This window comes from Lampetra fluviatilis, chromosome 43, assembly GCF_964198595.1.
Source record: "Lampetra fluviatilis chromosome 43, kcLamFluv1.1, whole genome shotgun sequence".
Taxonomy (NCBI): domain Eukaryota; kingdom Metazoa; phylum Chordata; class Hyperoartia; order Petromyzontiformes; family Petromyzontidae; genus Lampetra; species Lampetra fluviatilis.
The window spans coordinates 8,142,705-8,167,526 of NC_136317.1; the positions used below are offsets into that span (position 1 = coordinate 8,142,705).

Sequence of the window (24,822 nt, forward strand, 5' to 3'; positions counted from 1 at the left end):
CCGTGAACTCCACCCCCCCCACCCCCCCGGTACCGGCCGCCGCCACTCCGCCGCGGGAGATCTGCATAAATTCAGGTCGCGGGAACCCGACTGTATAATTAATTTCATTTTCCAATATTTCATCCGTGTCTCCGAGGCGTCCCATTAGCCGGCCGATCCTCTTCGCGCGCGCGCCCCGTCAAGGTCACGTGCCAAGGTAATTGCGCCACGGAGGCAAACAGAGACCGCGCCGAGCGATGCTCCCGGCTATCTGATAACGGCACAAATCCCGCGTGTAATTCCTTCATTCCGCGAAGGACCCCGGCGCACATTAAAGGGTAAATAGGTGCCGTAAATTCAAAATAGCCCGTGACCTATTCACCCGTAATGCGCCCGTCGGATCTCGAAAGTGAAGCTGCGTTCCTGGGTTCGGGTCCTGGCAACTGGCTGCGATTAGGACGGGCTTACTCGAGCGTAGCGAGTTGATGGTGGCCTCAGCCTGTTGGGAAATCAGCAGCGGTTGCCCCGTGAAGAGACTCGGCCCCCGCCATTGTCTCTACGCTGTCAAGGACTGCATAGACACAACAACAGCAGCAGCAGCAACACATCCCCCGTCACATTCGATTTGGTGCTGCACTGAAGTTGGCTGAATTCCAGCGACGAGAATGAAAATACCGGGTCGACTTTGGTGCCACCAACATTACTCTCGCGTGGCAAGGGCGCCTGTGAAGGCGCTACCTTCTACCGTGGGACCATTTGTGGCAGTGTCTAGATGATGAATAAAGAAAAGGTTGCGCCCTTTCTGGGAATAACGCAGAAGGTGTTAAGATATCCGTACACCAAATAGACACCCTTTTACAAGGCACCGAGTCTGCACTCACCACACATACTTGCGGTAGAACGTATAAACAAATATGCTTCGATAATGTATGTGCATTGTTATTGGAAGTGATTGGCAGGCACCAGGGACAGCCTCTTCCGTGGCCTTCTCTCACCAATGCGAGACCAAAGAACACCTCGAGGCGAACGCTGGGAGGACGGTGCAAAATCCAAATAATGAAAATAAGAAAAAATAATGGCTCGGGTTACGCAGTGTCGGATTATCCTCGTAACATGATGCTACTGGCGCCGCACTTTCAAGGGCCCCGCGCTAAACGCTTTCAAGCTATCAATTCCGGTTGAGTGATTCTGCACTTGCTCTATTACTATAGTACTATGCCGCCTTCAACTTTAATGAACGACCGGGTGTTTAAGGTTAGCGATTTGTCGTATTATCTGGCTGTATAGCAACATTTTTTAAATACAATTACTTTACTATGCAAGTAAAAAATGTGCATTTGTGTTTTTATTTATTTAGGGCCCCTTTATAACATATGCTACAGGCCCCGCACTAGCTTAATCCGGCACTGGGGTTATGCAGTTATACCTATGGGACCCTTTTCGTCAGTGTCAAGATGATGAAAAAAATTAAAGGTTTTACCCTTTCTGGTGTAGAGATTTTCAAACAACAAATTGGCACGTAATATAATCTATGCATCGTTTGCATGTTTTACCACAAGCGTGTGTGGTTAATGCATACTGGATGCCTTTTTAACAGGTGTCTATTTTGTGTGTGAACATTTTTACTCCTCCTGCATTATTGCCAGCAAGGGTAAAACCTATACTCTTTGGTTCTTTCGGTAAAGTCACGTAGGTGAAAAATAAGACAGATAAAAAAATAGAAAGAAAGAAATAATACAGCCTATTTTTTTTACTTATTATTTTTCACCTACGTGACTTTACCGAAAGAACCAAAGAGTATGGATCCTTGCAGTCACGTAAACTTCAAATCTCGAAGGGTAAAACCTATGACTTTGTTCCGTCACCTTCTACTGTGTTGACAAGAGGTCACTCGAAGGAACGTCCGAGGCTGCTCTGTGATGTCCACTTCCGCGGGGGGACGTACTCCCGCACGAAGTGCTCCGCCAACGGAGTGTTCGTCCCGTAACGCACGCGACGCCAACTGCCGAGAGACAAAACCAAAGACAAAGGTGCAAAGTAACAATGTGTCAGTGGCCAGTGGTGGGGGGAGGGGGGGAGTCCCATTACACTGAAGAAAAGGGAGTGGGGCTGGCGGGGCTGCTACTTTGCACGCAGCTCATCTCGCTCTCGCTGTGCTACTGCTGATGCCGAGTGTGACTGCGAGCTTCTCTGGGTGATCGTGGGCGCCACGGGGGGGGGGGGGGGGCGGCGGAGTAATTGGTGTGAAAATCAAATTGCGTTCTGGGCACTCGCGATTTTCTCCAAAACAGCTGATGGGACTCGATACGCGATGCGCGTGCGTGGGAGGCGATGGCGTGCGGGAGAGAGCGAGAGGGCCCGTGACCGACATGGACGCGATCACAGCCGGCTTTGTTTTAATGACCGTTGGGTCTTGTTTGTTGTCTGGCAGGAGATGGGATATGGGTCCAGTGAGAAAACGTGGATAATTCATCGCCTTGGTTTTTTTTCTTTCTTCCATCGGTGACCCCGGGGTTCGCTCCGAGAACAATTAAAATAACGCAACGGGCGCTTGTGTCATTCGGCACTGTGCTGTAGTTAAATGTAACTAACGTAGACAAAGGTTTAACATCGCATCGATACAGCGCACTGTGAATATGGCTCAACACCCCTACAAATGCATTGGAGACAGATGTGGCACGTGCAGTGCCGTTCCCTCCTGATGGCGGCACGGGCGTGGGGAGCGGCTAAACCCAGAGGCCGGGTCATCGTGGGGAAGGCTGAGAGGTCGGCGGTGGCCCTGAGACCCCAGGAGGAAGGCTCGAACTGCCAGGGGGCCTCCAAGCCTCTTGCCGTGTGCCGTGCGTGGCCCAAGGCCCAAGACTTACAAAGGAAGTTGAACGCCAGGGCCCTCAGTGGCCACAGCGCAAGCTGACCACGAGGCCTCTGGGTGCTTATATCGTGAGCTCACCACTAGGGGCCCCCAGACCCCTCAGGGCTTACAATGTGAGGTCCCCCAAATACCCCTTTGGTGTTAAAAGCGTGAGCTCACCACTAGGGCCCCCAGACCCCTGGGTGCACACATCGAGTGTAACACCTGGGGGTACCTTGGTACATATGTAGGACTCGTACAAGGGTTATCTTTCTCTCTCTTTATTTTACTCTTAGAGTCCACCTTCGCCGCGCCACCGCTCCGCGTCTCTCCGTGCCCTCACTCCGCTCCGCGTCGCTCTGTGTCTCTCTACCTCACTATCGCTACGCTTGTCATCCCTACAGTTCCTCCTACTCTGCATCCTTCCGATGCATGGCTACCCTGGTTGCTCACTGCGTTCTCGCTACCACTGTCTCTCCATGCTTTACTCTACTAACACTCTCTCTACGCTTTACTCTACTCACACTGTCTTTCCACGCTTACTCTACTATCCCTTGCTCTGCGACTCCCTGGGCACCGTTGCTGCAGCTCCATCCACGACGCCAACTCGTACAGGACTCCCTTCTCTCCATTGCGCTCTGGCTTATATCCCCACACCAATTAATCTCCCTAATTATCTCTACCCCCCGCTTATCGCTCGCCCCCTGGCCCCCCGTGTCACGTGGCCTTGTTTTCGCCGCCGGAGCGACGCCCACTAATGCCCAATTACCTTTTCAGCCAATCACTGGCCTGTGTCCTCCCGGCTACCCTGACACCTGTTTCAACTCTTAACGACCCACTTCGCCTAAAGTCACAACAACAACCATTACCTCACGTTCCCCACCAAGATGCGTGGCGCGCTATCTCAAGCCCTACACATACAGCGCATGCTTAAAGCGAGAGCCTATCGGAAAGTGCAGTGCTTCTGTACAACTGAGCCACTGGCTGGCCCGCTACAATATGCTGTGACATGACACAATATTCACCAACAAGTCAGTTCATTCTGCATAACAGGACAGTTTGAAGGGCGTCATATTATGGCAAGCCGTTCGTTATTTGACTTACCGTAAACTAGCCATCACTTTATTTTAGCAAGCTGCCCATTTTCCCAAGCTAGCTGCCCATGTGATTCAGCTTGTTAACACAAATTAGTTCGCTAGCTGCCATTTTTGCCAGCCAGCTGCCATTACAACTAAAATTAGCGGCACTAAAAAGCCAGCAAGCGAGACTGAGGGCTTCGTCGTTTGTTGAGAGCTTAGTTAGCCGTTGACAAATCAATTATTAAAAATTCACCGCGGTTTTGTGAAACATTTAAAAAATATGCCAAAAGCTATATTTTTTCATACACTAAGAGACCCAATCCATACTTAAAGATTAACCATCTACTTTTTAGATCTACGGAAGTCGATAATGCTAACGTTGACATGCAAATTGTCGACAGCTCTTACGAAGTATTTTTTCTCCCCTCCCCATCAATGGGGTGTGGCCTTTGTGCGTAGTCTCCACCAAGTCATTTCACTGACTTATGAGAAAACTTTGTTGGTTGTTCAGCCAATGAAGACAAGTTATCTCTCTGTGCCAGGCAGGTATTAAAGACATTTCTTGGTAGGAAAAGCCACAGACAGATGCCTGTTTTCTTGCTTGGTAAACCACAGTAAATATATTCAAATACTTTTTTCATCTTTTCCTAAAACAGCAGCCTTTTTAAAAGGTTAGGGTTATTTTATTTTATGTGCTTTTCTATTGTTTTCCTTGATCTACTCAAAGCTGCCTTTAGGTACGAGTAGACTATAAAATACTACCACTTGATTGTATTTTCCAACAACAGTATTTGAAGGGTGTTGTCATTATTAATATACATGAATTCAATTATTATGTAATAAGTATTGAGAAATGCTATAAATATATTCATATAAATAGCATACTAGTTCTGAAATATGGACTACAAACGTTGGAATAGTGGTGCTTTCAAAAGGAAAGCCAAAAAGAAAAGGAGGCAAGAGATGCAGTTTTGATTCAAAGTGTTCCACTCATTGCCAACTTCTTTCAAAACCCCTCCGATAGTAACAATGACGACAGCAGCACTATTGTCAGCTGTGATGACGGAACTAGCACTAGTTCAGTTTCCAGTAATGTTGTCACTCCCCCAGAGCCATCCTTTGAAGGCGAACCCTCAACAGCTGATGGTATACAAGAACCATCATTTCCACCTCAGGAGCAGTTGGGCAGTTCACAAGAATCAAAACAGCAACCAAGCCATTCCTGGTGCTATGAGGTCACTGACCCAGCATTATGGCAAAGCACTTCCAGTGACATTGTTAAGTCGGTGCTGATTGAAAGAGGAGCAGTCCCCTTCCAAAACCGCACTGAAAAATACCCAGCTTCAGTCCGAGATAGAGCGCTTGGTGGAAGAACTAGAAGATTCAACAATGAACTTCTGAACTGTAAATTGCCAAATGGGCAGAATGTTTCTAGACAGTGTGTGTACTGTTTTGCATGCAAACTGTTCTCCAGCAAGATCGGTGGCTTTAGTCAGGGGTTTAGTGACTGGAAGCACTCTGAAATAATAGGGGGACACGAAGAGAGTGCAGAACACAGATCATGCACGCTTGCCTTGCACCAGCGCACAAAGGGCAGTGCTATAGATGCAGGTCTCACGCAGCAACTTGGTGGGGAACGTAAATACTGGAGGGACATTTTGAAAAGAGTTGTAGCCGTGATCAAGTTCTTGGGTGAAAGAGGACTTGCGTTTAGGGGAGATGATGAAGGGATATGGTCAACCCATAACAGTAATTTCCTTGGCATCCTAGAATTGCTATCACAATTTTACCCATTCTTAGCTGAACATGTTAAAAAGTTTGGCGGAAAAGGAAGAGGCACAGCGTCCTGTTTGTCATCGACAATGTGAAGAACTCATTGAGCTAATGGGTCAGAACACTTGCCAAACAATAGCAGATGAGATTCGGGATACACTTAATTTGGAGCTTTCGTGACTGCAGGGATTACTCTTTGGTTCTTTCGGTAAAGTCACGTATAAAGATAAAATAATAAATTAAATAATAGCATACTACGACGTTTCGATTGCAACACAAGCAATCATCATCATTTTTAAGGCCTCGTCACAGAGACGATCTCTCTCTTTGTGCCGATGCGTGTTCTCTCTCTGTGTATCTTTGTGATATCTGTCTGCTTATATGTCTGTCTATAGTTTTCTGGTTAGATTTTTGTTGCTATCTCTTTTATACCTGACGATGATTGCTTGTGTTGCAATCGAAACGTCGTAGTATGCTATTATTTAATTTATTATTTTATCTTTATACGTGACTTTACCGAAAGAACCAAAGAGAGATTCGGGATGCCAAATATTTTTCAATAACTGTTGAATCCACCCCAGACCTGTCACATGGGGCCCAATTAACGTTCATATTCCTGCGCTTTGAGCCAACTGAGAGCCACACTGGGAAAAGTTGTCGCAAACCGTGTGACTTTGATGGTTGGAGGGCCTTGAGTTGGACCTCTCAAACTGTAGAGGTCAGTCATGTGACAATGCAAGCAACATGTCAGGAAAATACCATGGGCTACAGGCCCACCTGAAACAAAAAAAACTCTGATAGAGTCTGTGCCTTGCGCAGCGCATTCACTTAACTAAGTTGGTGTTAACACCTTAGACGGCAGTAGCCCAGAGGTTGACGAGTTTTTGAACATGTTGCAGTCACTGTACACATTTTGTTCTTCATCCACACACTGATGGGGGAATGGCAGCCTTAAATGTGACAGGTATCTCTCCGTCATATAACCACGATCTTCAGCGAAAGAGGAAACGCAAAACATTTGCAGATGAGAGCTCAGAGCCAGGTGTGACACTTGAGGGGAGGGAGAAGTTCAAAACACATTCCTGCGGAGGGAGCTGGTAGTAACGTTGGGTTGCTCGGTCAATGGCCAGGGTCAACGGCGGCGTGGTGTATTCCGCAAATATGCCCGACTGTAAGGGCGGGCACAAGCCGGCGTGAGTAGGTTAAACGTTGATACAGGTAGGAACAACAGGTTTGACACTGCCCACCAGGGATTATTTGTCTGTCGTGCATCGGAATGCAGCCCACCCATGCACCCCCCCCCCCATCGACCGCCGAGCAGGGCCACGTGTGAGTGTGAGTGGGTGTGTGTGTGAGTCTGAGATGTGAGTGTGAGTCTGAGAGTGTGAGAGTGAGTGTCTGTGTGAGTCTGGGAGTGTGAGCGTGAGTGTGTGAGTCTGAGACTGTGAGTGTGTGTGTGAGAGTGAGTGTGTGTGTGAGTCTGAGAGTGAGTGTGTGTGAGTCTGAAAGTGAGTGTGTGTGTGTGAGTCTGAGAGTGTGAGAGTGAGTGTATGTGAGTCTTAGTTACCTAGAGTGTTATACAGGTAGGAACAACAGGTTCCACACTGCCCACCAAGGATTATTTGTTGGTTGACGATGTCGGGGAGGGTGGGGGGTAAACATGCCCACTCATCCAACTGCCCCCCCCCCTGAACGCCGCGCTGTCCAACCAAGTTCCTACCTGCCCACTCCGAAGGAACGTGTTAAGGGCGCCACGGGGTGAGCAGCCCCTCCCCACCCAGCCCCTCCCAAACCTCCCCACTCAGCCCCTCCCCACCCTCCCCACCCTCCCCTCCCTTCCCCATCAAGCCCCACCCTCCGTACCCAGCCCCTCCCTCCCCACCCAGCTCCTCCCTGCACAACGGACGGACACAATAATCCCCTGTGGGCTGGTGTAACCAGGAGGTTACTACCAGTGTAATGCGAGCATAAACGGGGTGGTTGCTGGCCTCCGCGCCAATCACACGGAGCGTGTGGGAGGAGCCACTGCTCACCTTGGCTCCAATGGGAGACGAGGTGAACGGGGGGCGGAGATGGGGGCAGTACGGGAAGGAGGAGTCAGGGTCACGTGATGGGAAGGATATAGGGAGAGAGCCGGAAGAGATCGGGGGTTGGAACGGAGCGAGAATAGGGGAAGCCACGCTGGGCAGTGCGGGAGATGGCGCCATCTGCCACGTAGTGGATCGGCGCCATCTGCCACGTGGCTAGTGAGTGGGGTAGACGGGGCTAGCGGTGTGTGAGGGGCTAGCAGAGTGTGCGGGGCACACGTGGCTAGTGAGTGACTAGCAGAGTGTGCGGGGCACACGTGGCTAGTGAGTGACTAGCAGAGTGTGCGGGGCACACGTGGCTAGTGAGTGACTAGCAGAGTGTGCGGGGCACACGTGGCTAGTGAGTGACTAGCGGAGTGTGCGGGGCACACTGAGCAAGCGGTGTGGCTGGCAGAGTGTGCGGGGCACACAGAGAGAGCGGAGTGGCCACCAGCGAGTGCGGGCCACACGGAGCGTTCGCGGGGCGCGCGGCAGAGGCGGCACTGGTCCGGCCGAGGACCAGTGGGGTGCGATACGAAAAACCTAAATAAACGACAACGGAGACCAAGAAAGCCTAACAGAGTCAGTTATTACACTGGAGTCAGAAGTGGAACGAGATGTCGAAACATCTAAAAAAAAAGTATATACCTGCACCATCTTCAGAAGACGAAGAGGATCTTCCTCCGGCGGTGGCGGGCCCGACCATGGAAGGCGTGGGCGAAGTGGCGACGAGCAACACGCTAGGAGTGCAAGATGTTATCGGGGCGGCCGGGCCGTCTGCGTCAATGGTCGCCGAGGACGGCTGGCGACACGTGGCAGCCCAACTTGATTCGCTGCGGGCCGTTCTGCTGCATTTAGTCACCGTGATGGCGCCAGCGACGATGCCGGATCAGCCACGGGGCAGGCCTTCTAGGGGGGAGCCTTCGAGTGGGGCCGAGCCGTCCGCCATTGGGGCCTGTGCGACGCTTCCCGCCCTCTCCGACACGCGGCAAGACGCCGCCATCTTGGGTGTGGTCGGGGACGAACGGCGGGAAGCCGCCATCTTGCCCCTGCCGCATGGAGACGCCATCTTGAACATCGCGACGGAGAGGCGGCCGTGCGCTGCCATCTCGGAGGCGCCGCGTGGTGCGCATCCTGCTGCTGAGCAGCTGTTTTGCGGGAAGGAGCCGCAAGGAGAGGACGACGACGCTGCTGCTGCCGGGGCGGGAGCACCCCCATCCTGGCTCGTGTGCGAGACACCGGAGCAGTCAAGGGAGGACGCCGCGCTCACCGTCCGAGTTCTGCGAGGCATCTCAAGTCACCACCCTGCCGTCCTCTGCTCGCTGCAGCCCCGGGCGAGTCGTGACGATGTGCACCCGGCCCTAACACACACCTCACCCATCTAGCGCGTGCCGGGGGGCGATTGGTTGTTATGTCTCGAGCATGCGGAGCGCGGTTCGGGCTGTGTGTGTGTGTGTGTTGAGGATGGACGCGCTATCTGCTTGTTTGCTCGGTGTCAAATAGTGTTTATGCGTTGCGGCATGGAGATGTTATCTTGATGGCGAAGTTAATTATTAATTTGGTTGCGTCGAGTGTCCCGCGCTGTTACCATCCCATGGGCTGCCGTGTGCGACGTGTTTATTTTGATGATTTTTTTTTGCTGCACGGTGCGACTGGGTTAACGGTGTGTTGTTTGCCTGCAGCTCTGCTTGCGATTGTGCATGAAGTACGACCTGTGTGGAACTTTGCTGCTTATAATCGCGATATGCTGACTGTACGTACTGTATAGACTGTCTTTCTGTATGGATACGGAGTGCGGTGCATTGTTTTGACCATTGGGTTCGGGATTGTATTAGTTGTGCGTACCTGTTCGGAAATTGGTCAATTCGTGGGGGACCCTCAAATTTGGTTGTATGGGTGTTCGTGCACACGAGATTGCATGTGTGCTGTGACTCCCAGCGAGGGGCAGCTGGGGTGCGCGCACGGGAAAAACTGCCGAAGTGGTCGCACATTGGGCCGCCATTTTGGCTAGCGCGGGAAATCGCAGGGATGCGCTTGGCGCAGGGGGCCGCCATTTTGAGCGCACGGGGAACAAGCCTCGGTGGGGCGCTTCGCGCGTGCCGCCGCCATTTTAAGTATACACGTGGAGCCGCGGGGATGCGGTTATGGATATCATCCCTTGACTCTCGTGTTGCGCTCTAACTTGTGTGCGTGCGTTGCGTGTTGTGCGCAATGCTGGCGTGTTGGCACCTGTCAGGGTAACAGGAGCATAGTGGCCCGTGTCTGACTGAGGGGGGGGGGCGTGTCATTGCACCAGCATTTTAGGACAGAGATGCTGGCTGGGTTCTATTCTGGGGCAAATATTTCACCAGTATACGCCTGCCATTGTTGAGTGGGTGATGCACGAGTTGTGGTCACATCGGCCTATGGCCGATGGCTGACCAGACAGCCCGGAGGCGAGACACTCCGTGGTATGTCTCAAACTAATGGGACGTGTGCTCATATGGCTCGGGGAGTCGGGGTTCCGTCATGCGGTGGCAGACTGTGAACCTGGTGGGCCGGGGGCTCACGGAATTCAGAAGTAGAGGTTGCGTTACGTGGCAGCGAACGGGGAGATCTGGCTAGCATGGGGCGGGGATTCCCCTTGCAGGTCCTCCAGCGGGAAGGGCCGCGGACTTATTCCGCTCTGGGTTATGACATTATTGAATGTATAAGGGAACATTGCCCCGTGGGGGGGTCGATGAGGTCTGGCCTTGCCAAGGGATGAACCTTCCTTTGTCTGTAAAGCGTCAGACTATAAGATGCTGGGGTGTGTCCATTGGTGATGGGATAGTACGGGATGGAGCGTGGCCGAGTTGTTGCGATGTGCCATTGTCTCGTCCCCGAAATTGCACTGGCCGAGTGTATGGCCAATGGACGTTGCTGTGGTTGAACGACCACGGTGAGGGTGAAGGCGAGTTAAATGTTACCGCTGGGGAGCATGGCTCTCTCCACGCGAGGGTGTGCGGCTGAGGGCTGTGTTGAGAGTGACAGTGGATAGATGCTGTGTATGTGAGATGTCTGTGCTGGTCCTCAAGGGAGGACTGCTGATGGGCAAGAGCAGGAAAATAAAAATTTGTTGTCATGTGTAAATAATATCTTTTTTAGTTAATATGTAAATACTGGGGCATCCATCGCGTCTATTTTTGGGTATTTATTGCGGTTCTCCTTACACGGGGCGGATTTAGATCATCTCCACTACCCTGGGGCCGGGTGGCTGTCGTGTACGACATGCGACACTGGGTGTTACCGATTGTGCTAACCGGATGTGAACTTGAAGGGGGAGTGGAGCACCTGTTCGTCACTCCTGCTCTACCAGTTGTTCTCGGAAGTTGGACTTGAGCCAGGCGGATGGACCAGCAACATGGACACGCTCTAAGACACGGCATTCCTGGTTTATGCGAGTCGGCCGTTCTTGCGTGTCGGTTACCGTTGTTGTGCATTGCTTTCCATTCCTTAATTCTTCTTGCTTGTTGCGCGGAGGACAGGCCGGTGTTCCGTACCGGATCCTGATCCCTCCCCTTTCGTTAATTGTGCTGTTGTTATAATCTCCGTTGTGTCTGGGGTGATTCCTGATTGTCATGTTGTTGCTCGCATTATTATTGTTCTACTGCAGCCGGGGACGGTTGGCTTTTTCATCGGGGGGGGGGGGGGGGGTCATGTAATGCGAGCATAAACGGGGTGGTTGCTGGCCTCCGCGCCAATCACACGGAGCGTGTGGGAGGAGCCACTGCTCACCTCGGCTCCAATGGGAGACGAAGTGAACGGGGGGCGGAGACGGGGGCAGTACGGGAAGGAGGAGTCAGGGTCACGTGATGGGAAGGATATAGGGAGAGAGCCGGAAGAGATCGGGGGTTGGAACAGAGCGAGAATAGGGAAAGCCACGCTGGGCAGTGCGGGAGATGGCACCATCTGCCACGTGGTGGATCGGCGCCATCTGCCACGTGGCTAGTGAGTGGGGTAGACGGGGCTAGCGGTGTGTGAGGGGCTAGCAGAGTGTGCGGGGCACACGTGGCTAGTGAGCGACTAGCGGAGTGTGTGGGGCACACGTGGCTAGTGAGTGACTAGCGGAGTGTGCGGGGCACACGGAGTGAGCGGTGTGGCTGGCAAGAGTGTGCGGGGCACACGGAGCGTTCGCGGGGCGCGCGGCGGAGGCGGTGCGGGTCCGGCCGAGGACCAGCGGGGTGCGATACGAAGAACCTAAATAAACGACAACGGAGACCAAGAAAGCCTGAGAGTCGTTTATTACACCAGTAATAGAAACATGTTATATGGTCATTGATAAGCTAGTGGCATGCCTTGGATATCGCTTGGATGCTTACAAGCATATGACCAGTCTCTTTGGAGTTCTGTTTATGTAAGATCAGGTGTCTAAAAGTGATGTCATAGTGGAAAAGGTAAATGCACTCTCCGCTGCATATCCATCAGACCTGGACATTAACTTTTCCAACGAACTCATTCAATTCAAGTCTTTCATGTCTGACACAGAGGATGAGAAGTGCCCAACTAAATTGCTTGAGACGTTGCAGGCACTTAATCTGCAGTCAGTGTTCCCCAATGTTTTCGTGGCACTTCGGATTTTTCTAACTTTGCCAGTGACAAACTGCCAGGGTGAGCGGACATTTTCCCTTGTAGGCAGAATAAAAAATGAGCTGCCTTCCCATGTCGGGAAACGATGTTCTACTTTCCATCAATATCCACAAAATTTTTATTTAAAGCTTTCTTGACTGCAGGGAATTATATTCTTGGTTCATTCGGTAACTTTACATGACTTTACCGAAAGAACCAAGAATATAATACCCACATTGCCAAGATGGGAGACGATGTACTACTTTCCATCATGATGGGAGAGCTCCCCAAAGCACCCGTGGAAGGGCCTCCACTCCCTTCGAGTGGAGGCCCTTCCACCAGCAGGGTCCGTGAGCGAGACGTTGCAGTGCCGCGCCTTTGCCCAGTTACCCTGCAACAAGGCCGGGCATCCATGCACAGCGCTCACATCCCCGGCAGAGGGCGAACCCCCACGGGGCGAGCCCCGCGGCCTCTGCAGGTGCCTCTGCCTGACCAGCAGAGGGCAGCAGAGAACCAGGCCACGACGACTCGGCGCCCTCACCACGGCGTGGCCTGCGGCACGGTTCACCCTCTGCAAGCGAAGCAGGTGGGTTAGAGCGCGGGCGAGTACCTGGGTGGGTGACCACAGAGCTGGCCAGGTGCTATAGGTGTGGCGGGTTCGCGGTGTGGCACGGGGGGGTTAGCCCATCATCCCTCCGGGGTTGATAAAGATAAACAAAATGAGAAATGTGTGGTTGCTCTATGGGCTAACCCCCGCCATTGGAATGTGGAATTTCCACCACTGGCTGTGTAGGGGATGTAAACTGCTGACCGAGCAGCAGGAAAGCATTGAACCGTTTAGAAGGGTGGCTGCGGATCAGAAGAGAGCGCATGGCGTTAAGGAGGGATGATTATGGAGGATGTTTCAGACACGAAGCCCGTGGCTCCCCGAGCCGCGGCCACCAGAGGGAGCGAGAGCTTCACGCTGGCCCCACGCCGATTTCTCCCGCGGTGACGAGGGGTGTTGGACCATGACAAAGTGGGCCACCAATTCCAAATCTTCCCGTTGCTCCCGGGCCGATCTCGGTGCAATTGGGTCACCCAGAGGTCACCGTGATGACGAACCTCGAATTTGCAATTCCCCAATAGCCTCACTGCAATTCGCAGAGGTTCAGTTGCAACGGTTGTTCGTTGGTTTAACGTTGATTTTTATCACGACAATCTTAAATTCACCCGCGTGGATTTGTGTTGACATCATCTGCATGCGCGTGCGACACCACAGGTTGCTTGTGTTTGCGTGACCCTGGTTGGCCAGTCTTGAGAGCAGGCCACGTGAGACGGGCCACGTAGTCACGTTGGGGCCCTATTCTGCACACGGCTGGGAGGCCCACTCTTCAGTGCAAAGATAATGACACATATCACCCCGTACAGCCTTAACAAACTGCTGGGGCAAGTGCTGTTAGCGAGTAGCACCCAGGAAAGGCCGGCACGGCACACGAGGGGGTGGACGGCCAGCAACCGACCGACCGCCTTTGTCTCCCCAGTGATGTTTACACATTTAAGGCCGAACCGACTTTCGGGACGCCCAGGACCGGCTCAAATATGCCGCCGATGTTGGCCGTGATCAGGAATCGAACCGGAGTCACCGGGTTCGAAGCGCAGCGCGCTAGCCACTGCACCACCGCTCCCCACTACAACAACAACCGCCATTCGCCACTAAGTGGCGGTGACGTCACCACGACGCTTGTGCCAGGCCATGTGCACCTTGAGGCCACGTGAAGTGTCGAACGCCCGCTGGCAGGAGGTCACGGGGCAGACCCAGCAGGTGCCACGGGTCGACTGACCGAGATGACTGGCTGATGCACCACCTGTGCCCCCTACTGTGCCAACTTGCTGTGCTTTAGCCACCCGGCGCTCCGCTCGTTGTTGTGAGCGTCGCTCCTCCGCCCTCCGTTGTTGTTGGAGGGCGACTGCCTCCAACTGCCCAGTAGCGTCCTTCACGAGCCTCCTCCACTGAGGCCGATCTTGACACCGCTGGTACCAGTCATCGGCAAGTCCACTCAGCTCCACGTCCTCCTGTACCACATCACTCCATCTCTTCTCTAGCCCGTGCCGCGCCCGTTTAGCCCCCTCGATCCGGCCGAACAAAAGCTGTTTAGGCATGCGGTGGCTACACCCACTCAGACGCGGCCCAACCCCAGCTCCTCCACGAGGCCACACCGCAGTCGGAAGATACACGGAGAACACGACGAGTGGAGTGCACGTTTTTGAGTTTTCATGTTCGTCTTTATTTCCCGTGTTTCTCCCTCAATTGTTCAACAACAGCAAATGACCACCGTGCGGGCGCGAAACGTGCGTCGTGATGGTCCCTACGATATGGGAAAAGGACATTTTGCAAACCTGTCCAAAAAAACCACATCCTTTGTGTTTTTATTAAATATTTAACTCACGGTTAGATGTCAACAAATTAAATACCAACGGCAAGAAAACTGCCGTTGGACAAACAAAAAACTGATCCAATATTAAACGGACAGCATCCGGTGCGGAGAAACAAAAATAATTACAACCGAGGGCTTGCGCGTCTTCACCACGCGAACGACAACAACCGCCGTCAATCCGCCCGTGCGTGTCCACGCGTCACCGAGGAGGGCGACAGCCGCCCCAGGGCAAGGCTCGACATTTGTGCGGCCTGCCGGAACGCCGAGCACTCTCCGTCCGGCACCTGCGGCACCGCGCGGCATCGTGCCGACGATACTCGCAGCCGAAGCAGATTCACAAAAACGCGACCGTCGTCAAAATAGTTTTGCCCGGCCCCCGCCGGTCCCCTCCGCCGACGGCCGAGGGCGATTTGGGCCGCGAGGGTTTCCGCGCGATTCGACTGCGGGGCCTCACCGGTAAGGCGGGGGGGGCGATGGAGGGGGTGGCGGTGGGGACAGGAGACGGCAAAGAACGCGAGGGGGCCAGGCCGCGCAAAATGCCTCCTCGCAGCGACGAGGACACTCTGTCCCACTGGAGAGGGCGATGTCTGCTGGGGGGGGGGGGGCTATCCTCTTCACTCACGCCACACGCTGACCGGACCCAGCCTCGACAGACGGTTGTGGGGAAAGTGCTGTTAGCGAGCAGCACCTGTGTAGGCCGGCACGGCACACGAGGGGGTGGGCGTCCAGCACCCTGCCTTCGTCTCCCTCGTGGCGACGTTCACACACTGCCCCAGGTACTCATTTGAGGCCGAGTTGACCTAGGGGAGGCCCAGGAGCAGTTCCAATAATCGTTACCGGTGTTGGCCGTGAGCGGGAATAAAACCCTGGCCGCCGGGTTCATAGATCCGCGCGCTGACCGCTACGCTAGCGCCCTCCCCCAAGATCGACACAAACGCACACACGCGCCGTACACACAACACGCCACACACACGCGTGACGCGCACGCAGCAGGGAGCCTGCCGACCGGTGACTCGTCGAACAAAGTCATCTTAGAAGGCGAGGCGTTGAGACATAACTTGCTTTAGTTGGAGCCCGTGTGGGTGCACATCAATAAACAAAGACCTCCGGTGCAGCCTTGCGGGCTGCTGGAGCAAGTGCTATTAGCGAGCGTCTGTGGTGTGTTCAGACCGTACAAAAATCTGGAGTCACGTGACTCCTCCCGCGCACGCGAGGAAACCGAATCGAGCAACGCGGAAACCCGTGGAAGCAGAGCAAGACACGCGGCCGTCCCAAAAAGGGGAATTCGCCAATGACACGAGCGCATGCATCCCTCCCGCGGGGGCCTGGACAACGGAGGAGAGGGGCCGCGGCCGGCGCCAAGTGCCGTCACAGCGCCTGTTCGTACGCCGGCGCCGGCGCCGCCGCCGCCGCGGCCACGTGCCGGACGCGGCTGGGGGGCGACGCCGTCATCCCGTGACTCTTCTGGTGCAGCGCCCTCGCCGCCGCCGTCTTGAGCACGCGGGGGCAGCAGCAGCAGCGGAACTTCGCCCCGTGCGGAGCGCCGCCCCACCCCCGCGAGGGCCCCGCCGGGTCCGCGGGAGGCGCCGGCCGCCGCTCGCGCCGGCGGCGGCGCGCGGCCGGCGAGTCCGCCGCGTCGAACGCGTTGGAGCACGGCGGGTACCGGTGGCGCCGGTCGGCCGGGTCGTCGGCGCGGGGCGGCGGGCAGAACTTGGCGCGCCGCTCCGCGGCCTTCAGCCACCGACGGTGCCAGGTGTGGTGCGCCGAGCGCGACGCCAGCGTGCGCAGCACCCGCGGGCAGTAGAAGCACTTGAACTCGCCCCGCTCGTCGCCCGTCCGGCCGCCCCCGGGGCCAGCGCCGTCCGAGTCCGGCCTCGCGCCCGGCTCCCACGGCCGCTGCTCCGCCGCCCCTCCCCACCGCCCGCCTCCGCGTCGCCCGTCCGCGCCGTCGCCGGGAGCGTCGTCGCAGTTCTCCTTGGCGGCGGAGCTGGAGAGCATCTGCTGGTTCAACGTCTTGCCGTTGTGGTCGGCCAGCTGGTGCTTCATCCACCGGCAGCGGAAGGGGAACACCTTGTCGCAGTAGACGCAGGGGTACATCCCCTTGACCAGGCGCGACGACGGCGCGCGGTCGACGGCGGACGCCGGCGCGCAGTCCTCTTCGTCGCTGCTGCACGGGCTGGGGATGCCGTCCAGCCCGCAGCCGTCCACGTGCTCCTTGCTCGTGCTGAGGTCCAGGCCGCGGCACTCGTCCTCCCCGCGGCCGGAGGCGACGGCGCCGAAATAGCCGAGGTTGTCGTTTGGCGTTTCAAAGGCGCGTTTGGCATTGCCCGCGTCTGCCCAGAACGGCCGGGCGGGGCCGGGGTCGCAGTGCGCGACGCGATGTTTGCCAAACGTCAAGTCCAGCAGGACGTCGTTCCCGTCCTGCGGGTCCAGGTAGGCCGGCCTCGGCGCAGGAGGCGGCGGCGGCGGCGGCCGCGGCGGCGGCGGCGTGAGCGGCGTGAGCTCCCCCATCTGCAGCAGCTTTTCGGCGATGGCAATGTCTTCCGCGGACCTCCGCACTCCCCTCCCGTCCACGGTGTAAAAGCCGTGCGCAGCGGCAGCCTTCCCAGAGTCCGCCTCGTCGCGCGTGGCATTCTCGACCGGAAACCATCGACTGCCGCCGCCGTCGCCGTCGTCGCCGCGCGACAGGCGGACCGGCTGACGGGCGTCCGGCTCCGCGCCGGCCGCGAGACCCTCGACTTCGCCCACCCACGGCGCAGCCCGCGCCTCCGCGTCGCGGGCGGCGACGGCGGCGACGCCGAAGCCCCCCGCGGAATCCGCGGCATCCGGCCGGCCCGCCGTGGCAGCGCCGGCCGCCTCCGCTTCCACCGACCGGCGCCGCGTGGCGTAGCCCGGCTCGGAGCCGCCGCCCGAACTCTCGGCCTCGCCGCCGAAGCCGAAGGCCCCCGAGGAGCGCGTCGTCCCCCGCCAGCCCCGCCTGCGCCGTCTCCCTCGCGGGCCCCGCGGGCCCTTGCGCTTGGGCTTGTAGGAGTAGTACGGCTTCCAGCTGCTGTCCTTCCACTCCTGGTCGCTGTCGCTGTCCTCGTCGTGCTCGCGACGCCCCGCGGCGCCGCCGTCCCGCGTCCACACCATCCGCTTGCGGCCCCTCTTCTTCGGCGGACGAAGGTCCGGCTCGGGACTGTAGGGCTCCTCGTCCGGCCGGTCGTCCGCGATGGACACGGTGATCTGCCCGTCCGCGGCGTCGTCCGCCTCGTCGCTGCCGGTGCCGCCCGCGTCCTCCTCGACCTTGAGGCCGGCGCCCGCGGGCGGCGCCGAGGGCGACGGCGCCGCGGGCGGCGCGACGCCGTCGGCGGCGGCCCGCGGGGCGCTGTAGTCGAGGCTCCTGTAGGTCCTGTAGAGACGCTTGTTCACCTGACGCGGCAGGAGCCGGTAGAAGCGCACCAGTGGGTCCTGGGCCACGGCCGCGGGGCCGCCGCCGTCCGCCGTCTTACAGGGGTTGACGCCGTGCTGCGTGCGCTGGTGCGTCTTGAGGAAGTGGTACGTGAGGAAGGCCTCGCTGCAGAAGATGCACTGGTAGCGGCGCTCGCCCGTGTGCCAGATCTCGTGCTTGGTGCGGTACTCGGCCAGCGCGAACACGCGCTCGCAGTAGCGGCACGGGTACTGCTTGGTCCACGAGTGAACGTTCGAGTGGCGCTTGAGGCTGGTGAGCTGCACGTACGAGCGGTCGCACACGGAGCAGAAGTAGAGGACCTGCCCTTCGACGACGCGCGCGTAGTGGTCCGGCTCGAGCGACGGCCGCCTGCGCCGTAGCGTGCCGGAGAACACCGCCTTGCTCCCGCTCTTGTTGTAGACTCCCCGGGTCTCCGCCTCCGGCTCGCCGTAATCACGCTCGGCGCCCGGCACCGGGGGCCGCACGCACGGAGGAGGCCCGTCGCCGTCGTCGTCGTCGTCGCTGGCGACGGGGGCGGGGACGGCGACGCGCGGCCGAGCGACGGGCAGGACGAGTTTGACGACGGCGCACGATGACGGTGTTTCGGCCGTGACGCTCACGGGCGGCGGCAGGGGCGGCAGGGGCGGCGGCGGGGGCCGCAGGAGGCACGTGTGGGCCCTGAGCAGCCGCTCGCTCAGGAAGGGCCTCCTGCAGTGATCGCACTGCACCAGGAAGCTCCTATGGCTCCTCTCGTGCACCCGCAGGCTGTCCGCGCCGTCAAACGTCCGGGGGCAGCGGCCGCAGCCGAAGAGCGGCCGCGGCGCGTCGGGGACGCGACACGGCCTCCCCGGGGGGGGGGCGGTGCCCCGGCGGCCCTGGCAGCGCGCGTTCAGCATCGCCCGCAGGGGCTCGGGTGGCATGGCGTACGAGTGCTCCAGCGCCATCAGGAAAGCGTCCGCCAGCACCGAGTGCACGTCGTACAGCGAGCAGCTCGACGGCGTAGCGGGCGGCGCGGGGACTGGCGCCGCCGCCGGCGCCGGGCAGTTCTCCCGCCGCGCCTCCCGCACCGCCGCCTTGGCCGCCGCGGCCGCCTTCTCCATCTGGGGGATGGAGTAAGAGCTCAGGATTCGGGGTCCGTCGCTCGCCTCCAGCGCTTCTTTCTCCGAGAGCTCCTTCTTGACGGCGGGCGCCGGCCGTGGCGCCCGAGGCGTCTCGGCGGCGGGCGGGGCCGGCACCGGCGTCTCGCGCCTCTCGGGGGAGCCCGGAGATTTCTCCAGGCCGGCCAGGAAGCGCATGCCGAGTTTCTCCCCGGAGCTGACGAGCTCCGACAGGGCGGCGTCGTCGCCGCCGCCGGCGCCGCGCTCCGTGCTGAGCTTCGAGCTGTAGATGAAGTTCAGGATCTCGGCAAACACTTCGGCCCTCACGAAGGAGATCTCCAGCACCCGGTTGGCGCCGGCGCCGCCGCTCTCCGCGCCCCTGGCGAAGAGCAGCTCGCTGAAGTAGGGGCTGGAGGCGGCCAGCACGTTGCGGTGCGCCCGGAACTTGTGGTCGCCGACGATGATGGTGACGTCGCAGAAGGTGCCGCGGCCGCGCTGCTCGTCCAGGCGGCGCAGCACGGCCCCCGGGTGCTCCGCGTCCATCACGGCGCCCGGCGGCGCCATCGGGGCCCTCCTGCCGTACACAGCACAGCGCCGCTATCAATGCCGACGTGACGATAAGCCACTTGTTGTTGGGCTATCATTTGTGGCCAGTTCACTTCTGTAAAATGCGTTCATACCTCAGTGGGCTTTCCCTGGCAAGACAAAACGTTGTTTAGTTTGAGATTTGTTTACCTTTCCGATACTTAAATGGGCTCCCTGCAGACATCTCAACAAACATTTACCAAAGTAAGATCGCAATAAAATAGGGGCGATCAACGCGCGTTGTTTGATTTTTCCCACAAATATTATAATTCACGGATTCAAAATCCTATAAATTCAAATTGACGTATATCAAATTTGTCATCGAATGTGTATAAATTAGGTTTTTTGTCGTACAAAATTCCGTCAACTAAGTTGCGTATAATTGCACTATCGGCATCACATGGCCACGAGATACCCATCCCCATCTCTCGCAAAGCAGTGCGACCTCTCACGTTAGAGAAGGGCCCATTGCAAGCAGATATCAGAGCTAGCTTCGATGGCCCTTCATGTGACCCCTGCTCCACACAGTAGGAGGGGGCAGCACTTGTGCGAGGCAGTGCACGCACGTGCGCGTGCCCCATGTCTTTGCAGGTGACATACGAATTTGACCTGTGTGTGCAAGTACGTATGACCGCGTGTACGTGGACGGTTTAGTTTGACTTGTATGTGTTTGGGTGATTTGTTTACCTTTCTTGTACTTTGCAAGACTATCGTGTTGTTGTACTGCTAGTTGCTGGACGTCTGTGAAAAAGAGCTTCATAGCTCATCGGATTCCTCCAGTATAAATACACATTCTGACTCTGCGAGCGCCGCGGCACGCGCCAACGCCATCCCTACGCGCGCCTGCCCTCTTCCCCGCCCTCGAGTGGCGCTCGACTCTCCCCCCGTAGTTTGCACGCTTTGTTTGTTTGGCCAGGACTCAAGAGTGCCCCCCAACCGGCACCACCGCGATGACGGCGGGAGGTCTCAACCTCACCACGGCGCCCGACCGCAGAGCTTGGCACTCGTGGACTTTGCTCACCATGGATTCTCACCGTCGCCGGCACTCAATTCCCGTGTAATCACCGACACAGGACTGGCCTTTAAATCGTACCGAACAGATACTTTATTTCACTCATAACATCGATTTATTTTTTTCCCAGCGTGTGCAGTGGGTGTGCGCGTCTCCCAGGGGGTGTGGGAGCGCGGTGACCGAGCTCGCCGCACGACAACTGGGCGCGAACGCGACCCCCCCCACCCCGCGGCGGGGGTCGCGTCCCGACAAAACACCGGACACGTCCATCGTGCGCAGAACCCGGAGACGCGAGCCGCCCCGACCGCTCCCCGCCGGCCTGCATTAGCCCCGCGAGCTCAGTGCCCGTCAAGGCGATCGAGTGTCGGAAAGCGTCACGCAAGCCACGGGCACGTGCGTCCGTGCGTGGCACGTGATTATGTTTTCCGGGGTAAAGTTATTTTGGGTTGGGTCGCGTAAATGTAAATGCGCCGTACACCCACAGCCAATCAGTAAGGTCTGTGAGCAAGACTTGCTAATTGGCAGGTGAACAAAGCGTGCCAATTAGCACACCGATGTGCAGGAGAGCAAAAACCGACAGCTTTTACAATTCGAATTCACGAAAATTTGAATTCACAATGAATGAGCGACGGCGTGGGGAGGCTATCATCTAGCAGTGAATAGACCATTGCTGATGATGGAAACCATGCTGTTTCACGAGGTAAGCACAATCAGGGCTGCAGATGCAAAACTCGATTGCCGATAAAGCTGCCGATACTGCCGATATCACGACGCCAAGTCAATTTCACCACAAACGAATGTAGTAGAACGCGTCACCACCAAACGCGCGAAAGGAAGCAGCTGGCGCACATCCTGCTCCGCTGCTTCCGAGGAGAACGCGGCGTCTATTTCACCGCGGCCGTTACCTTGCCGACGGCGTACAGTAGATCACACGGCGCGCCGCAATCGTACAGCTGCCACCACGGCCACGTCGGCACACCGCCCCCATGCACCGCCACGCAAAATGGCGGACGGCAATCGAGCGGGCGAGGGAGCAGTCCGAGCGGTCTGCAAGCCGAACAGCGACGTCCCGTTCCGGCGCGGTCGCATTAACCCTTCCTGGGTGCCAAGGTCCGTGCCCGCGGACGCCGCCGTCGTCCCCAGCCACCCGCCGGCCCCCCGCGCGTCTCGGCGCGTGCGCCAAGCCGGCGAACCGCCCGCGAGGGCCGCGGGTTAACGGCAGCGCCCGTCGACATTTCCCCCGACCGGGCTTGCGAGAGGTGGCCGGCTCAGCGCTCGGGCGGAACATGCACGGCCGCGAGGCCGGCGCGGCACAGAGCGCCGCGCAAAACACGGACGCGCGCGGGATCGACGTCGCGGCCATCGACGGCGTCCGATTCGGCGCGGCGCTCACCTGCATGTGCCGCGAGGCGCCGGGCGAGCACCCCGCACGTTCACATGTGCCCCGTCCGTCACTCGCCGTTGGGCACTTGTTGTTTAAGGTTCATACGGATCGTCGGGCTCGTGATGTCGGCCGTTTGTTCACGTTAATTTACGTTCCTTCGTGTCGCAGATCTCCCTCGAGGGAGACTTTACGTTTTAATGGGCGCTCACGAGCCGACAGGTTAGGAGGTCACGAGCGCGGCACGTTCGCCACACAGAGTTCCCGACGGGGTTTAAGCAACGGAGGCCCCAGGACGGGTTCACGGCCGACGGCAACGATGCTCCCGTCCTGCCTCCCCCGCCCCGCGATACCATAAAAAAAAATCGAATTCCACGCAACGCGCCGCCACAGCCACACCCTGGGAGGCCACCGCACCTGCGACCAGCGACGGGGCCGAGAGAGACCACGCCAACTCACGAGGTCGGAGCTCGCCCACGGGTTCCAACACTGCCGCTTCCCTCCCTCGGCGAAGCCGCCGAGTGTTCCGGCGGAACGCAAACAGAGACGGTAGTGAGTGCCGCCGCAGGCACCGTCGACGACGAGAAGCGGGCGGAGGGGGTTCCCAGCACCCCCCGCTTGTTTTTAGCCGTTGACCACTGTTGGGATTACAAATAAATCGCCACACGGCGCCCCGATCGTCATCGTTGCGTGACACGCGTGCCACACGCGTGCACCGTCACCCTTCGTGGCCGCAGTGGGGGGGGGGGGGGGCGATCGGAAGAGCTCCCGCGGCGGCCCTCTGCCGCGCACATCGAGAGGAATATTTTTACAATTCGGTGAAAAACAGTCGGGGCAGCGCTCTGGAGCCACGCGCTTCCTACAGCCCACCACCATTTTGTCTCCGTGCGCTCGAGGCGAGCGGCTTCCCGAGCCCTGCAGACCTCCGCTCGCTCGCCGCAGGATCCGCGGACAAAAGCTAATTTCCCCAGATGTGGCCCCCCCCTCCCCCCCCAAATGCCGTTCCACCACTTATAAATTATAAAGCACATTCTGCCAAATGGAGAGTTTGATATCATTAATTAGTTAAATGCGTTTCGCTTAATTACCCCTGCTCGGCGATCCGACCGACGGACCGCTCGCCAACGGCGGCAGCGGCAGTAGCTACGCACCACGGCATCAAAACAATTTTGCTGGGAAAATTCACGGAAAAAAATCGGCGGACGAGCGACGGGCAGAAAAACGAGCGCGGCGGAGCGAGCGGCGGAAATAATTCACGGCGTGCGATTCGGGCCAGCGGTCACCAGAGTACGCAGGGGAGGTTTCACCGACGGTGTCAACTTAGCAGCGCGGCACTGTACACGTGTGGGTGGAGGAAAAGAGGAAAAAGAAGATGATTGCGCATCAGGAAACACGCGCGCGTTCGGTTGGCGTGCGCCCGGCGAGCGCCCGCGACGTTCGCTCCACAACGGGTAATGGCCAAACGCCGCGTCTCATTGCAAACGCGGATTTTTTTAATCACTTAAAGAACTAATTTCACCGAGCGGAAATGAGCACACTCGTACGTTTGCGGCATTGTGATAAAACGCGGCCGCATCTGCCAAGCAGGCAGACGCCGGCCGACGAGCCACGAATAACAAAACGTTGGTCTAAAAAAAAAAATTTGTACGAAATATTTTTTGGGAAATTTTCTTTTTCATTCAGACGAGAGTGGGGAACATTTTTTCACCTGCGCAGATTAAAACACCGCAGCGGTGCGCTTGTCGATCGACGAGGGACGGGGGGGGGAAGCATCAACGCGGCCCAGATCCGGGACGGCGCACGCACGCGTTGCGAGGAACGCGTCCGCACGGAGCACAAGCCCTCGGAGCCCCGCGCGGCGCTAACAACAACAACGCCGGTGGCGGCGCACGGACCGCGCGAGCGCGGCACCGGCGACGTCCATATCATTATTATTAGAGCGCGATTTAAATAACGCGGGAGCGCCTCCGCCATCCGACCCCCCCTGACCGCGCCATCCCACGATTAGCATCGCGGCGCTAGCGGGTACCACCACTCCTTCTTCGCCTGCAATCAAAGCACTACATTTTTACACCGTTTGATATTTAAATCCGCTGTCCAGATACTAATTCGCACCCTCGTTCACAACGCGATTCCGCGCGCCGGCTTGCGCCCGCGGCGAGGGACGGTCCCCAAGCCGGTGCCGCGGACACAGGCACCAACGGGTTTGGTTGCGCCGAGCGAGCGCACGCGCACGTACACGCGCTCACGCACGCACGTCTCTACCTGCGCGGCCACGCGGCGGGGCGAGCACGAGCAGACGGCCACTCTCACGGGCCCGCGTCAATTTCCGTGACCCTGCACAAACATGGCCTCCGTCCTGGCTCCTGCGTCACGGCCGAACCACAGCTGTCGGAGGATGGGGAGGGGGGGGGCCGCCGCCGCTGCCGCCGCCACCACACACCCCTCCCTCCCGCCGGCACGCCCACCCTCCCTCGCCATTGGCTGGAGCCGCAGCCATCTTCCCCATTATTGGCCGAAGGGCGCGTTGCTCCATTTTACCGAGCCCCCCCCCCACCGCTTGCG

At 57.8% G+C, this 24,822-nt stretch overlaps 1 protein-coding gene across 11 annotated transcripts in view; it reads right to left on the minus strand.

Annotated features, from left to right (window-relative positions):
- The window catches only part of LOC144947087 (uncharacterized), a 67,647-nt gene that overhangs the window by 25,860 nt on the left and 16,965 nt on the right, over positions 1 to 24,822 (minus strand). For 6 of the 11 annotated variants that reach the window (XM_078876276.1, XM_078876277.1, XM_078876279.1 and 3 more), the window contains one exon: positions 15,348 to 19,853. The exons of 1 other annotated variant lie outside the window; for it this stretch is intronic. In XM_078876276.1, the coding sequence (XP_078732402.1) occupies positions 16,121 to 19,843 (3,723 nt within the window). In that variant the 5' untranslated portion in view covers positions 19,844 to 19,853 and the 3' untranslated portion in view covers positions 15,348 to 16,120. Of the gene's footprint in view, positions 1 to 1,844; positions 1,982 to 15,347; positions 19,854 to 22,674; positions 23,271 to 24,522; positions 24,686 to 24,822 lie in introns of those variants that run through there. 4 more of the 11 variants (XR_013639970.1, XR_013639972.1, XM_078876275.1 and 1 more) reach the window with 3 other exon arrangements.